A 17456-nucleotide genomic window follows, 5' to 3' on the forward strand; every position below is an offset into this window, starting at 1 on the left:
TCACCACCCTGTTGTGAATTCCGTTCTCGGGCTCCCTCCTGTGGTCATGAATGGTACTTTGGTGAGTTCTGTCCTTGGACACCCTCTGGTGGCTTTGAGTGGAACTGCTGATCTTTGAGGTTGGCTTTCTCAGCTGCCCTCGCTTATTGCTTCTGCTGGCTTTCCTATTTAACTCTGCCCAGGTCGTTAGTTCATGCCAGCTGTCAATGTCTCAGTACTGGTTCAGATCTCTCTTGGATTTCTCAGATGACCTGTCTACTCCAGCAGAAGCTAAGTCGCTGCTAGTTCATTTGCTGTTCATTGGTTTTTGAATATATTTCTCAGTACATGCTATGTTTCTAGTCCAGCTTGCTATTATGATATTTCCTTGCTAGCTGGAAGCTCTGGGGGTGCAGAGCTGCACCTCCACACCGTGAGTCGGTGTGGAGGTCTTTTTGCACACTCTGCGTGGTTTTTGTAGTTTTTAATACTGACCGCACAGTTCCCTTTCCTATCCTCTCTCTATCTAGAGAAGATTCGGCCTCCTTTGCTAAAATCTGTTTCATTCCTGTGTTTGTGACTTCCCTCTTAACTCACAGTCAATATTTGTGGGGGGCTACCTTTACTTTGGGGAATTTCTCTGAGGCAAGGTAGGCTGCTATTTCTATCTTTAGGGGTAGTTAGCTCTTAGGCGAAGGTGAAGAGGCGTCTAGGGAGAGTTAGGCAAGCTCCACGGCTATTTCTAGTGTGTGTGATAGGATTAGGAATTGCAGTCAGTAGAGTTACCACCTCCTCAGAGCTTGTCCCAGGTTTTCTGTTTTAACCATCAGGTCATTTCGGGTGCTCCTAACCACCAGGTCCCTAACAGTACAGCTGGCCACAAAGTGTTAATGCATCTCAAAAGAGGGATAAGAGAAGTTCTGAGTCAATTTTTTTTTCTTTGCAGCTTGTTTTGTCTTTCTTTTCCCCTTAACCTCTGGGTGGTTCAGGACTCAGGTGTAGATATGGATATTCAAGGTTTGTCCTCTTGTGTGGATCAACTCACTGCAAGGGTACAAAGTATTCTAGATTATGTAGTTCAGAATCCGATGTTAGAGCCTAGAATTCCAATTCCTGATTTGTTTTCTGGGGATAGATCTAAATTTTTGAATTTCAAAAATAATTGCAGACTGTTTCTTGCTCTGAAACCCCGCTCCTCTGGTGACCCCATTCAGCAAGTAAAGATTATTATTTCTTTGTTGCGTGGCGACCCGCAAGACTGGGCATTCTCCCTTGAGCCAGGAAATCCTGCATTGCTTAATGTAGATGCATTTTTTCTAGCGCTTGGATTGCTGTATGACGAACCAAATTCTGTGGATCAGGCAGAAAAGATCTTGCTGACTCTATGTCAGGGTCAGGATGAAGCAGAAGTATATTGCCAGAAGTTTAGAAAGTGGTCTGTGCTTACACAATGGAATGAGTGTGCCCTGGCGGCAATTTTCAGAAAGGGTCTTTCTGAAGCCCTTAAAGATGTTATGGTGGGGTTCCCCACGCCTGCTGGTCTGAATGAATCAATGTCTTTGGCCATTCAGATTGATCGGCGTTTGCGCGAGCGCAAAGTTGTGCACCATTTGGAGGTGTCCTCTGAGCGGAGGCCTGAGCCTATGCAATGTGATAGGACTTTGACCAGAGCTGAACGGCAAGAACACAGACGTCAGAATGGGCTGTGTTTTTACTGTGGTGACTCCTCTCATGCTATCTCTGATTGTCCTAAGCGCACTAAGAGGTTCGCTAGGTCTGTCACCATTAGTACTGTGCAGCCTAAATTTCTCTTATCGGTTACTCTGATTTGCTCATTGTCGTCCTACTCTGTTATGGCATTTGTGGATTCGGGCGCTGCCCTGAACTTGATGGACTTGGAGTTTGCCAGGCGCTGTGGTTTTTCCTTGGAGCCTTTGCAGAGTCCTATTCCCTTAAGGGGGATTGATGCTACGCCATTGGCCAAGAATAAACCTCAGTACTGGACTCAGCTGACCATGTACATGGCTCCCGCACATCAGGAAAATATTCGCTTTTTGGTGTTGCATAATTTGCATGATGTTGTCGTGTTGGGTTTGCCATGGTTACAGGTTCATAATCCAGTACTGGATTGGAAATCAATGTCTGTGTCTAGTTGGGGTTGTCAAGGGATACATAGTGATGTTCCTTTGATGTCAATTTCTTCTTCCACTCCTTCTGAAGTCCCTGAGTTTTTGTCGGATTACCAGGATGTATTTGATGAGCCCAAGTCCAGTGCCCTACCTCCTCATAGGGACTGTGATTGCGCTATTAATTTGATTCCTGGTAGTAAGTTCCCTAAGGGCCGACTGTTCAATTTATCTATGCCAGAACATGCCGCTATGCGGAGTTATGTAAAGGAGTCCTTGGAGAAAGGGCATATTCGCCTGTCTTCCTCACCGTTGGGAGCAGGGTTCTTTTTTGTTGCCAAGAAGGATGGCTCTCTGAGACCCTGTATAGATTACCGCCTTCTCAATAAAATCACGGTCAAATTTCAGTACCCTTTGCCTCTGTTGTCTGATTTGTTTGCTCGGATTAAGGGGGCTAGTTGGTTTACCAAGATTGACCTTCGAGGGGCGTATAATCTTGTGCGTATTAAACAGGGCGATGAATGGAAAACAGCATTTAATACGCCCGAGGGCCATTTTGAGTACCTGGTGATGCCATTCGGGCTTTCTAATGCTCCATCTGTGTTTCAGTCCTTTATACACGACATCTTCCGGAAGTATCTGGATAGGTTCATGATTGTATATTTGGATGATATTTTGGTCTTTTCGGATGATTGGGAGTCTCATGTGAGGCAGGTCAGGATGGTGTTCCAGGTCCTTCATGCTAAGTTGTTTGTGAAGGGGTCTAAATGCCTCTTTGGAGTTCAGAAGGTTTCCTTTTTGGGCTTCATTTTTTCCCCTTCTACTATCGAGATGGACCCTGTTAAAGTTCAGGCCATTTATGATTGGACTCAACCTACATCTGTGAAGAGTCTTCAGAAGTTCCTGGGCTTTGCTAATTTTTACCGTCGCTTCATCGCTAATTTTTCTAGTGTGGTTAAGCCTTTGACTGATTTGACAAAGAAAGGCGCTGATGTGGTGAATTGGTCCCCTGCGGCCGTCGAGGCTTTTCAGGAGCTTAAACGTAATTTTACTTCGGCCCCTGTGTTGCGTCAGCCAGATGTTTTGCTCCCTTTTCAGGTTGAGGTTGATGCTCCTGAGATTGGGGCAGGGGCTGTTTTGTCTCAGAGAAGTTCTGATGGCTCTTTGATGAAGCCATGAGCTTTCTTTTCTAGAAAGTTTTCGCCTGCTGAGCGTAATTATGATGTCGGCAATCGGGAGTTGTTGGCTATGAAGTGGGCATTCGAGGAGTGGCGACATTGGCTTGAGGGAGCCAAGCATCGCGTGGTGGTCCTGACTGATCACAAGAATCTGACTTACCTCGAGTCCGCCAAGCGGTTGAATCCTAGACAGGCTCGATGGTCACTGTTTTTCTCCCGTTTCGATTTTGTGGTCTCATACCTTCCGGGATCTAAGAATGTGAAGGCTGATGCCCTTTCTAGGAGTTTTTTGCCTGATTCTCCGGGAGTCCCTGAGCTGGCTGGTATTCTCAAAGAGGGGGTGATTCTGTCTGCCATCTCCCCTGATTTGCGGCGGGTGCTGCAGGAGTTTCAGGCTGATAGACCTGACCGCTGTCCAGTGGAGAAACTGTTTGTCCCTGATAGATGGACTAGTAGGGTTATTTCTGAGGTTCATTGTTCAGTATTGGCTGGTCATCCTGGGATTTTTGGTACTAGAGATTTGGTTGCTAGGTCTTTTTGGTGGCCTTCCTTGTCACGGGATGTGCGTTCTTTTGTGCAGTCCTGTGGGACTTGTGCTCGAGCCAAACCTTGCTGTTCTCATGCCAGTGGGTTGCTTTTGCCTTTGCCTGTCCCGAAGAGGCCCTGGACGCATGTTTCCATGGATTTTATTTCTGATCTTCCTGTCTCTCAAAGGATGTCTGTCATCTGGGTGGTTTGTGATCGGTTTTCTAAGATGGTCCATTTGGTACCCTTGCCTAAGTTGCCTTCCTCTTCTGATTTGGTTCCATTATTTTTTCAGCATGTGGTTCGTTTGCATGGCATTCCGGAGAACATTGTGTCGGACAGAGGTTCCCAGTTTGTATCTAGGTTTTGGCGGTCCTTTTGTGCTAAGATGGGCATTGATTTGTCTTTTTCTTCAGCGTTCCATCCTCAGACAAATGGCCAAACCGAACGAACCAATCAGACCTTGGAAACCTATCTGAGATGCTTTGTTTCTGCTGATCAGGATGATTGGGTGACCTTCTTGCCATTGGCCGAGTTCGCCCTTAATAATCGGGCTAGTTCTGCTACTTTGGTTTCGCCTCTTTTTTGTAATTCTGGTTTTCATCCTCGTTTTTCTTCAGGGCAGGTTGAGCCTTCTGACTGTCCTGGTGTGGATTCTGTGGTGGACAGGTTGCAGCAAATTTGGACTCACGTGGTGGACAATTTGACGTTGTCTCAGGAGAAGGCGCAACGTTTTGCTAACCGCCGTCGCTGTGTTGGTCCCCGACTTCGTGTTGGGGATTTGGTTTGGTTGTCTTCTCGTTATGTTCCTATGAAGGTTTCTTCTCCTAAGTTCAAGCCTCGTTTCATTGGTCCTTATAAGATTTCTGAAATTATCAATCCTGTGTCGTTTCGTTTGGCCCTTCCAGCTTCTTTTGCTATCCATAATGTGTTCCATAGGTCGTTGTATCTGAGATATGTGGCGCCTATGGTTCCTTCCGTTGATCCTCCTGCTCCGGTGTTGGTTGAGGGGGAGTTGGAGTATGTGGTGATGAAGATTTTGGATTCTCGTGTTTCGAGACGGAAGCTTCAGTACCTGGTTAAATGGAAGGGCTATGGTCAGGAGGATAATTCCTGGGTTGTTGCCTCCGATGTCCATGCTGCCGATTTGGTTCGCGCCTTTCATTTGGCTCGTCCTGATCGGCCTGGGGGCTCTGGTGAGGGTTCGGTGACCCCTCCTCAAGGGGGGGGTACTGTTGTGAATTCCGTTCTCGGGCTCCCTCCTGTGGTCATGAATGGTACTTTGGTGAGTTCTGTCCTTGGACACCCTCTGGTGGCTTTGAGTGGAACTGCTGATCTTTGAGGTTGGCTTTCTCAGCTGCCCTCGCTTATTGCTTCTGCTGGCTTCCCTATTTAACTCTGCCCAGGTCGTTAGTTCATGCCAGCTGTCAATGTCTCAGTACTGGTTCAGATCTCTCTTGGATTTCTCAGATGACCTGTCTACTCCAGCAGAAGCTAAGTCCCTGCTAGTTCATTTGCTGTTCATTGGTTTTTGAATATATTTCTCAGTACATGCTATGTTTCTAGTCCAGCTTGCTATTATGATATTTCCTTGCTAGCTGGAAGCTCTGGGGGTGCAGAGCTGCACCTCCACACCGTGAGTCGGTGTGGAGGTCTTTTTGCACACTCTGCGTGGTTTTTGTAGTTTTTAATACTGACCGCACAGTTCCCTTTCCTATCCTCTCTCTATCTAGAGAAGATTCGGCCTCCTTTGCTAAAATCTGTTTCATTCCTGTGTTTGTGACTTCCCTCTTAACTCACAGTCAATATTTGTGGGGGGCTACCTTTACTTTGGGGAATTTCTCTGAGGCAAGGTAGGCTGCTATTTCTATCTTTAGGGGTAGTTAGCTCTTAGGCGAAGGTGAAGAGGCGTCTAGGGAGAGTTAGGCACGCTCCACGGCTATTTCTAGTGTGTGTGATAGGATTAGGAATTGCGGTCAGTAGAGTTACCACCTCCTCAGAGCTTGTCCCAGGTTTTCTGTTTTAGCCATCAGGTCATTTCGGGTGCTCCTAACCACCAGGTCCCTAACACCACCCATCTTGAAAAGTTTTCCTCCTCCCATATGCTAATGTGCCACAAACAGGAAGTTGATATCACCAACCATTCCCATTTTATTTACGTGTATCCATATACATGGCACACCCAGGTGTATCCATATACATGGCCCACCCTGTATTTTCATTAGCGTTTGCATTAAAAAAGAGTCCAGCTTGCTGTATTCGATGCCTTGCATCAGACCAACTCTGTGATATAGAGCCTCGGATAGAACTATGTGGGGAGCAATACAATTCTATGTATATGAGGTCTCAACCTAGGCAAATACAATGTTGCAAGCATAAATCTTTAAAAAGGCCTAAAAATAAAGCTTTAAAAAATTATGATCTGACATGAAAATTAATTAAACTGTTACCGAACAGAAATTGGTGAGCTGCGCTTCGATTCAGAGCGGGAGTCAATTTTGAAGCTTGCTTGACTGATTACATCAACACTTTCCTGTCCATTGTGTAGAAACTCTGCTTGGGAAGCTTCAGGGAGGCTGTGAACATCTGGTCTGGATCTCCTGTAATACAATAGTGCATGTGTCACCATAAAGAAGAATGAAAAATGAAAATACGCAAATACTACTGTAAGGTAAAATAGGGAGATATTTGTAATGTATGCATGGATTTCCATTACAGATGGTGAGACCCAGACAACTACTGAGGAAATGGATTTTTTTTAAAGGGGTTATCCAGCTCTGGACTGCAACTATGCAGTCACCCTATATGGCTGTAGACTAGTGAATCCTCACATCAGGCACACTCCATTGGGCACTGTGAGGATTTTCCGGTGCCGGGAGCACCTAGCCCATGGCCTCGAGTTTGTGATTTGTATGCATGTGGTCATGTGAAAACTAGAGGGGTACAGCCTCGCTCAATGCAGGTGTATTGAGCAAAGCCGGACAAGGCTAGTTGGAATGTGGGCCATTACATGACCAACCACTTTCCGCGTTAACACCGGAAAATCTTCACAGCTTGCAGTGTGCACGATGTGAGGATTTACAAGTCTGTAGTCACATAGAGGGACAGCAAACTTGTATCTATGGCTGGACAACACCTTTTATTCAGTCTGGTAAGGCCCTGTAAAAAAGGTTTAAGATGTCCTGGATTATAATAATCAAAGGCTGTTTAATAGCTGAGGCACTTACGAAATAAGCAGAAATCATCCTCTGGTTTAATCATGAAGTACTAGCCAAAGTGTGGATTTGGCACGATACACACAGTTACAATGGAATTAACCACTGAATCCTTATTTCGCAGATACCTAATCCATATGAAGTAGTGGCGTATTAAGTACTCTGTCATTATGTTTCTGTTTCTTATTGTTTGGAAGATCAGAGAGCTAGGATATACGATACAAGTAGTATTGGCTAACACTGGGGATCAGTAAATTCTTCACCTTTCAGAGCGTGGGATCGATGAGATGCTTCTCAAGCTCTGTGTGTCGAGGTTTGAATGAAAGCTGATTGCATCTTCCCCACTCCGTGTCTGCCTCCCAAGTCTTCTGTCAGGACTACAGATAAAAGAGGAATTTTTATACTGTATTTTTCCTAACAATAGTGAGTGGAATCACCCATTAGTTTTACACTGCATATAAAATAGGCATAAATTATGCATTCTGAGCAACAGTCTAGATACCAGTCAGGCATGACAAGATAACCCTGTGCCCCGTACTGATTATAATGCTATACCAGCTATTTCACCTATCAAAAATGACAGGCGCTCTCTTGTCACCTATGATCAGCATCACTGCCATCCTGCTCTATAATTAAATCATCTTCTCTTTATTCTGTCTCCTTTGTCTGCCTTCCTTAACTCTGTGTTCTTTTCCAACCTTATTTTATTGACATGTAGCCCCCAGATACATTGTCATTCTTAAAATATTGCTGCAAATTGCTGGGTTGTATGCAAAACTACAAAGATAACCATGCTACAATAATATAAGGCACAAAGATGTGATAAAGTACCTGTGATGATAACTATTTTATGACGTTATGATTGTCAGTGGCAATTTATCATATAGATGAATACTAATTTCATACAAAATTATATACAGTTTATCAGTGTGTGATTTATATCACATGAAGGTGCTTCTCAATAAATTAGATTATCATCAAAAAGTTAATTTATTTCAGTTCTTCAATACAAAAAGTGAAACTCATATATTATATTGAGTCATTACAAACAGAGTGATCTATTTTAAGTGTTTATTTCTGTTAATGTTGATGATTATGGCTAGGAGCCAATTATATTCTAATTTTCTGAGTAGCACCTGTATATCACATATACCGTGCATGTGATGTCAGAGACACAATAGGAAAGGAAAAAAACATAGTAAACTACTTTAGAGAACCCGTCAGAACTATTTTGTAATGTAAAGACATGGCTGTAATGGCACTGTAACACTGATTAAATTGATACCTTTAGTGAAGAAATCCACTTTATGTTGTTTTCCTTTAATCACCATTTGAAGCTTTCTGCTAATTAGCTTTTGGTGCGCAGGGGCTGGACTGTGCACGGGGTCTTCTCCTCCCTGTCTGTGATTTCCAGGCCCCTCTACTTGCCTCCGATCTGTGAATTGTCTGCCTACTCTGAAATCTCAGCAGTGATCTGTCATTCAAAGACCAGAGGCAGACGGAGGGGCTGGGAATCATAGACAGGGAGGAGAAGACCCCATGTACAGTTCAGCCCCTGTGCACCAAAATCTAATTAGCAGAAAACTTCAAATGGTGATTAAAGAGAGGCACAAAGCGGATTTCATCATCAAAGGTATCAATTTAGTCTGTATTACTGCATCATTACGGCCATGTCTTTACATTACAAAATCATGCTCACAGATTCTCTTTCAAAAAATTTTTTGGTACTTATAGAACTTAATCATGCCACTACGATAGTAATATAATATGTGTGGGGGTCCAGCCCCACAAGTCGCCCAGAATTTGTAATACTCCAGTGAGTAAAGGTAACTACATTTCAGTACTAGTCACAACCACATATTTACTGGTTTCACTGGTAAAGCATTGAAGCATTGAAGGGGAAACTGCGCCTGCTGTTCAAAGGGTGCAACCATATGAAAAAAAGAACTCTTAAAAAATAACTTTTATTAGTATTTTATTAAAATACCATTAGAACCCTAACTTATGATAAACCAGGGCGGTAGAGGGTTGAGACCAACAACATATTAGATAAACTAAGTATGGCAATTGTATTAAGTAACAGATACGAGAAAATATCTATAATAAAATACTAATAAAAGTTATTTTTAAGGGTTCTTTTTTCTTGTGGTTGTACTGTTGATAGACCTTTGTTTACATCATTCAGGTTTTTACTTGTTCAAAGGGTTTCCAAGAATAGGCCATCAGTCATCTGTAGTCACTTGTCCTCAATCTACACTAGTGGAAGGAATGTTGCACAGCATTGATTATATTAAAAAGGGATTTCCTTTGATTCTTTTACTGAAACATTTTATTCCGCTCCATTTAATTGCAATTTCTATATTTCTTAATATTACGACTATTCTGAATGATATAAAATGCATATAAAAGTCACATTCACATTCATGTCTCACCCATTAGCACGTGGCAGTGATCTTGTACTTCGGATGCTCTGAGTATCATATTTAGACCGTATGCTTTTACCATCCTCGCCTTTTCCTGGATGTTGACTACTAAAGGAAAGAGTGATTTTGTGAGCAAACAAGAGAGAGGGTTTTAGCAGGCTGTCTTATAATGTGAAACTACTGTATGAGAAATAACACAATATATTATTAGTAGCACTGAAACTAGCGACTCAAAAGGATATGCTGCAAAACAAGGTGAATTTATTAACAGTCCATAGATCAACAGCTAGTGGATAATGTTTCGGTCCACCTGGACCTTCATAAGATAAATACTGTGTTGTTGAAGTGGAAGATGAGTAGTCAATGCTCATAGGTAGAGATGAGCGAATATGTTCGGAAAAAGATCACTGAATCTGAATTTGCCACATTTATAACATATTCATGCCGAAATTATGTTTGACGATCATTTCCGACCATATTCGCTCATTTGTACTCTCATTGACTCCAATGGTGTTCGGCAAATATTGCAAATACAGCGATCGCAATCCGAACCAAATATTGAAATATTCCCTCTTCTCTACTCATAGGGGATGACACTTTAAACAGACTGTAGGTGGTAAGAGGTATGTCTGCTCTGGAGTATGGCGGCTGAAAGCCACACTCAGGAAGTGTTTATTATGCTTTAACATAGGCAGATTGCTATGCATGAAGATCAATCATAATATTTCAGATATAATTTCATTTAGGCTCATTCCACACACAGCAATGAGACTGCATTTTAGCGTTTGTATATATCATGGTCTCATTACTTCTACTTCCATTTTTGTTCTGAACCAAACTTGGATAACCTGTTAAGCTTGGCCTAGTAGCTTTGTTAAACCTGTTAAGGTTGGCCTAGTAGAACTGCAAAAAGAAGGATTATGGTGCTCAGGGAAAATACAGCAACAGCTACACTTTGCTACATTCTGGCATTCTTGTGTTCACATATATTTCCAACATATCAAGCTATCAACTATAACAGCCTTAGTAAAAGAAGAGCACATATGCCCATGTCCATGATGCATTCTGCACAATAATAAGATTTTTTTTCTTTGTTTTAAACTATTAACATAATTATTTCATAGATTTTTTGATGAATAAATTTCATCTCAAGAATACAATGAAAGCTCTCTGAAATATCAAGTCTATGAGAAGAATACCCCTTTATCCAGGCTAGTCTTCCTGCAAGAGATCTCAGTTCCACCATATACTACACTCTTCATCTTTTTTAAGACGATGATTCCTCAGGAAGACCATTTTTCAATGGAACTTTGGTGGTCATCCTAACCGCGTCCCAACATGTCATCCCAATCATGTCTCAACATAGAACATATTCATGTTATGTTGGGTACAGGTGTATGAATCAGGCACAGAAGCTAACAGCAGCAATAGAGCCGGCAACTATACAGTGGCATGTAAAAGTTTGGGCACCCCTGGTCAAAATTGCTGTTATTGTGAACAGTTAAGCAAGTTGACCATGCAATAGAGCCGGCAACTATACAGTGGCATGTAAAAGTTTGGGCACCCCTGGTCAAAATTGCTGTTATTGTGAACAGTTAAGCAAGTTGAACCTCTAAAAGTTAGACCTCTAAAAGGTCTAAAGTTAAAGATGACACATTTCCTTTGTATTTTAGGCAAAATATATACAGTACAGAGCAAAAGTTTAGACACACCTTCTCATTTAAAGATTTTTCTGTATTTTCATGACTATGAAAATTGTACATTCACACTGAAGGCATCAAAACTATGAATTAACACATGTGGAATTATATATTTAACAAAAAAGTGTGAAACAACTGAAAATATCTCTTATATTCTAGGTTCTTCAAAGTAGCCACCTTTTGCTTTGATGACTGCTTTGCACACTCTTGGCATTCTCTTGATGAGCTTCAAGAGGTAGTCACCGGGAATGGTTTTCACTTCACAAGTGTGCCCTGTCAGGTTTAATAAGTGGGATTTCCTGCCTTATAAATGGGGTTGCAACCATCAGTTGTGTAGTGCAGAAGTCTGGTGGATACACAGCTGATAGTCCTACTGAATAGACTGTTAGAATTTGTATTATGGCAAGAAAAAAGCAGCTAAGTAAAGAAAATTGAGTGGCCATCATTACTTTAAGAAATGAAGGTCAGTCAGTCTGAAAAATTTGGAAAACTTTGAAAGTGTCCCCAAGTGCAGTGGTAAAAACCATCAAGTGCTACAAAGAAACTGGCTCACATGAGGACTGCCCCATGAAAGGAAGACCAAGAGTCACCTCTGCTTCTGAGGATAAGTTTATCCGAGTCACCAGCCTCAGAAATCGCAGGTTAACAGCAGCTCAGATTAGAGACCAGGTCAATGCCACACAGAGTTCTAGCAGCAGACACATCTCTACAACAACTGTTAAAAGGAGACTTTGTGCAGCAGGCCTTCATGGTAAAATATGTAGCTCCTAGGAAACCACTGCTAAGGACAGGCAACAAGCAGAAGAGACTTGTTTGGGCTAAAAAACACAAGGAATGGACATTAGACCAGTGAAAATCTGTGCTTTGGTCTGATGAGTTCAAATTTGAGATCTTTGGTTCCAACCACCGTGTCTTTGTGCGACGCAGAAAAGGTGAACGAATGGACTCTACATGCCTGGTTCCCACCGTGAATCATGGAGGAAGAGATGTGATGGTATGGGGGTGCTTTGCTGGTGACACTGTTGGGGATTTATTCAAATTGAAGGCATACTGGACCAGCATGGCTACCACAGCATGTTGCAGCGGCATGCTATTCCATCCGGTTTGCGTTTAGTTGGACCATCATTTATTTTTCAACAGGACAATGACCCCAAACACACCTCCAGGCTGCATAAGGGCTATTTGACCAAGAAGGAGAGTGATGTGGTGCTACGCCAGATGACCTGGCCTCCACAGTCACCAGACCTGAACCCAATCGAGATGGTTTAGGGTGAGCTGGACCGCAGAGTGAAGGCAAAAGGGCCAACAAGTGCTAAGCATCTCTGGGAACTCCTTCAAGATTGATGGAAGACCATTCCCAGTGACTACCTCTTGAAGCTCATCAAGAGAATGCCAAGAGTGTGCAAAGCAGTCATCAAAGCAAAAGGTGGCTACTTTGAAGAACCTAGAATATAAGACATATTTTCAGTTGTTTCACACTTGTTTGCTAAGTATATAATTACACATGTGTTAATTCATAGTTTTGATGCCTTCAGTGTGAATGTACAATCTTCATGGTCATGAAAATACAGAAAAATATTTAAATGAGAAGGTGTGTCCAAACTTTTTGTCTGTACTGTATATATTTTCAACTTTTACATTTAAAAAATTACAAAATGGAAAATAAGCAGATGCAAAAGATTGGGCACCCTGCATGGATAGTACCGAGGAGCTCATCTTTTGAAAGTAACACAGCTAGTAAATGCTTTTTGTAGCCAGAGAAGAGCCTTTCAATTCTTGTTTGAGGGATTTTCATCCATTTTTCCTTGGAAAACTCTTCCAATTCTGTGAGATCCATGGGTAGTCTTGCATGCACTGCTATTTTGGAGGTCTAGCCACAGTTTTTCAATGATGTTCAGATCAATGGACTGTGAGAGCCATTGTAAAACCTTCAGCTTGCGCCTTGTGAGGTAGTCTATTGTGGATTTTGACATGTGTTTAGGATCCTTATCGATGTGTAGACGCCATCCTCTTTTCAACTTTTTTACAGATGGTGTTATGTTTGCATCAAGAATTTGTTGAAATTTCATTGAATTCATTCTTCTATCTGCCTATGAAATGTTCTTGTGCCAATTGCTGCAACGCAACCCAAAGCATGATTGATCCACCCCCATTCTTAATGGCTGGTGAGTAGTGATGAGCGAGTGCACTCGTTACTCGGTTTTCCCCAGCATGCTCGGGTGGTCTCCGAGTATTTTGGCATGCTCGGAGATTTAGTTTTCGTTGCCGCAGCTGCATGACTTGCGACTGCTATACAATATACTGTATATCTGAATACATGTGAGTGTTGCCTGTTTGTTAGGGAATTCCCACATGTATTCAGCCTGTCTAGCAGCCACAAATAATGCAGCTGCGGTAACGAAAACTATATCTCCGAGCACGCCAAAATACTCGGAGACCACCCGAGCCTGCTGGGGAAAACCGAGTAACAAGTATACTCCCTCATCACTACTGGTGAGATATTATTTTCCTGAAATTCTGTTCCATTTTTTCTCCACACATACCTTTGATCATTGTGGCCAAAGAGTTCTATTTTAGCCTCATCGATCCACAGGACTTATTAATAAAATGAATCATACTTGTGTAGATGCTTTGCTTACTTCTGACTATGAATTTTATGGTGAGGACGCGGGAGAGGTTTTCTTCTGATGACTCTTCCATGAAGATCATAATTATGCAGGTGTCTCCGAACAGTAGAACTATGTAACACTCCAGAATCTGTTGAACCTTTCTGGCACCTCTAACTTCACCATTTCTTTGATGAATTAGGAACATTTTTTTTCGGGGCCATCTTCTTTTTCATGAAAATTAGCAGTGCATTGTTACAGCCTATTTCCTGAGAACTGAGCATTAATATTTGCATCTATAACTCCTGATCCATAACAACAAGTATTGTGATTATATGCCAATGTAGTGGTCAAACACTTTGCAAACAACGATCACCAGCTCCAGTGGCTTCAACATTTGCAATAATTTTGTAGTCTAATTAGAATCACAAATTATAATACTTCTAATGTATTTGTGGTGAATATAATTCTATTTTTACGATATATTGATGATATATTAATAATGTGGTTAAGGGCAGTGCAGCAGTTGGAAGGTTTAATGAGAAACATTAATGATAATGAAGTGAAAATAAGATTTACCAGTATAATTAGAGGCAATCGGAGAAAGTTCCTTGATGCTATGGTTGAAATTGTTGATGATGTTATTCAAACTTATATACTTCATCGCAAACAAACAGCAACCAATTGCTTGACGTGATACGAGAAATTGGCATGCACTCAGTTGAGTAGTTCAAGGTGCTGGTGAAGTGTGATGTGTAACGCCTGAAATCTTATAGATGGTAATTCACTGCACACGCCTTTACAGACAAAAAGAGGTGCAGGAATATGAGACATAAATCGTTATTTACTGTTTCGACCCTTCTTGGATCTTATTCATAATGTGCTTAATGCAGGAAGTGAACAGGCGCTCCCATATCATCGTCTTCAGAAGCACAGGACGATGGCTCGGGAGAACCTGTTCACTTCCTGCATTAAGGAGTGTGCAGTGAATTACCACCTATAAGATTTCGGGGGTTACACATCGCACTTCACCTGCACTTCGAACAACTCAACTGAGTGCACGTCAATTTCTCTTCCTTACAATTTGGAGGTCTGCAGTCACACATTGACTGTTTTCAGTCCTAAAAACCCTTTTCCAGTTAGCTGAATAATATTTAAATAGTTTAAAATAAAAAAGGATGTATTTTTATCTTTACCCTCAACAAAATATTAGATACTTGTGTTGTGCCAAAACTATCTTTAAAAAAGGACTTAAGAAATGAGGGATATTTTTTCACACTCATACTTGTGGTTACATGCTGACTAGATTCTCCTCTCCTCTCATCTTAGAAAACCCCTTTAAAAGGAGTGGTGTGACATCAGATATTACAGACTGGAAGAAGTGGGGCAGAAGGCTAATCAGCTGTAGCCCCATGTCTTGTCATGTAATATAATAAAGTAAATAGCATTATCAGTGGTGAGTGCCACATTATCTTCATCTGTTTTGAGTGGAGTTTATACAGTGCTCTTGTTATGTCTGAGCACCACTGTGTCTTGCAGTGGCGTCTGAGTGACTAGAAGAACTAGAAAAGGTGTAACAAATAACTTCTCAGCTTTTATACCTCCTTCCAGGAGTATTCTGCAGAGCAATGGATTGATTAGGATGGGCGCAGGGCGTTACAAAAATTTATTTTATAATTTAAAGAGTTTTTCCCCACAAACAAAAGTTCATTTCAATCAATAGATCTTGGAATAATAACTTCCACAATTGGATGTGTTGAAATAAAATGTTCCTGTGCTAAGATAATCTTATAAATGTGCTGCTGCCATGTACTTTTTAACGGCTGTGTTTTACTGTACAGGGACATGGTCTGATCATACCACATCTCCTGGGTGGGAGGAAGCAAAAGAGAGTATACAGACAGGCCAGCATGATTCTTTCTTTGCTTTATTATTATGCTCTACTGTTGTCAATCTCAGCTCATTAATATATATTATGTTTAGAGTTATTGGGAGATCCATGAAGACCAGCATTTGAGCATAAATCTTATCTGCTCTACCATGGGCTTAAAGTGAACCTGTCAGCTGTTTTCGCCGATATAAGATGTGGCCACTGCCTTTCAGGGCTTATTTACAGCATTCTATAATGCTGTAGATAAGCCCCCGGTCCGATCTAAAAGATAAGAAAAATAACTTTTGTTTTACTCACCCGTGGGGGTGGTCTGGTCCGATGGGTGTCGCAGGTCCAGGTCCGGAAGGTCTCATCTTCTTGCGATGCCGCCCTCCTGTTTCTTCATCTCTCCCCGGCATTGCGCTCCTGCGCAGGTGTACCAACTTGCCCTGTTGAGGGGAGAGTAAAGTACTGAAGTGCAAAGTGCACTGGGCTTCTCTGACCTTTCCCGGCGTCTGCGCACTGCAGTACTTTGGTCTGCCCTAAACAGGGCAGATAAGTACACCTGCACAGGAGCGCGATGCCGGAGAGGGATGAAGCAACAGGAGGGCGGCATCGCAAGAAGATGGGAGGTGCCGGACCCGGACCTGCGACACCCATCGGACCAGACCGCCCCCCCTCCCCCGGGTGAGTATAACAAAACTTGTTTTTCTTATCTTGCAGAAATAGATAGAATGCTGTAGATAAGCCCTGAAAGGCAGTGCCATATCTTATATCGGCCAAAATTGCTGACAGGTTTGCTTTAATGACCTGAACTGACTGCATCAGGCTGCTTCATTAAACCTGCAGTTGGGTTGGATCAATTCGAGCGATAAGAGCACAGGCAGACCAAAAAGGGGCCCTGTGCAAGAACAGTATACAGTACAGGGCCTTTATGGTCCAATAGCTCATTATAATGCACAATTACACCTACTTTGGATGTAAAAGTGGGCTCTCTTACCTTTTGGGCCCTGTGTGGTGCAACTGTACAGGTTGCAACAATGATATGCCCACCCCTGGATACGAATGTGAAAATGTGCCCATTAAACACTCTAGTAAAACTATAAATGGATTATGGATTATAATGGATTACAAAAAAAATGAGCAATCTTTTCTCCAGAAGCAGTGGCACATGTCTCCTTGCTTGTCTATGGCACGGTAGCTCATTTAAGTAAATGGAAATGAACTAAAATATCAGACATCACCCATAAAAAAATTCTAAATAAATATTGGACAATTCTTCTTCATGGGGTAGCTTGCTCACATCTAAACCTGCTTATTGCAATGTATCAGAGTAGGAAAAAGCTCTCACTATGTAATTCCAGGTGGAAGACATATATGTTGGGCAGCTCTACTCAGCTCTCAGGGGATTGCCAAGACGTATGTATTGAATCATGCATATCATAATTTGAAAAAAATGTACAGGCCACTTACCGCTTTCCAGAACTTTCACTCTCTTCAGATATAGGCACTATGGTGTTTTCTTTGATATCAGTACTGAATTTTCTAGTGTCTTCCCCTATTGTAGTAGAAACTGTACAATAAAAAAATAAAATAAGTTTTGTGCATGGCCATAGATTGTTTTTTTTCCAGAAAATCCTCTAAGCAGCATGAAACTAAAAGGTCAATGCTTTTGCAAATAATGTACGAACCATGATTACCAAGCATTGAAAGCTGTTACTGCCTCTGGCCTTTTGTTATTAAAACAGTGACTCACTAATCAGATCTTTTTAATCTACGAAGCAGATGCGGCTCCCATGACAGTTTGGGCTGGTCTCTTTGTTGGTCTAATAAC

At 42.0% G+C, this 17456-nt stretch overlaps 1 protein-coding gene across 7 annotated transcripts in view; it reads right to left on the reverse strand.

Annotated features, from left to right (window-relative positions):
- The window catches only part of SYTL5 (synaptotagmin like 5), a 408043-nt gene that overhangs the window by 166042 nt on the left and 224545 nt on the right, over positions 1 to 17456 (reverse strand). For 6 of the 7 annotated variants that reach the window (XM_077294784.1, XM_077294786.1, XM_077294778.1 and 3 more), the window contains 4 exons: positions 17096 to 17195; positions 9456 to 9554; positions 7287 to 7400; positions 6259 to 6408 (listed from right to left, as the gene is read on the reverse strand). In XM_077294784.1, the coding sequence (XP_077150899.1) occupies positions 6259 to 6408; positions 7287 to 7400; positions 9456 to 9554; positions 17096 to 17195 (463 nt within the window). The remainder of the gene's footprint in view (positions 1 to 6258; positions 6409 to 7286; positions 7401 to 9455; positions 9555 to 17095; positions 17196 to 17456) is intronic. The other variant, XM_077294785.1, reaches the window with a different exon arrangement.

The sequence above is a fragment of the Ranitomeya variabilis genome, chromosome 3 (assembly GCF_051348905.1).
Source record: "Ranitomeya variabilis isolate aRanVar5 chromosome 3, aRanVar5.hap1, whole genome shotgun sequence".
NCBI lineage: Eukaryota > Metazoa > Chordata > Amphibia > Anura > Dendrobatidae > Ranitomeya > Ranitomeya variabilis.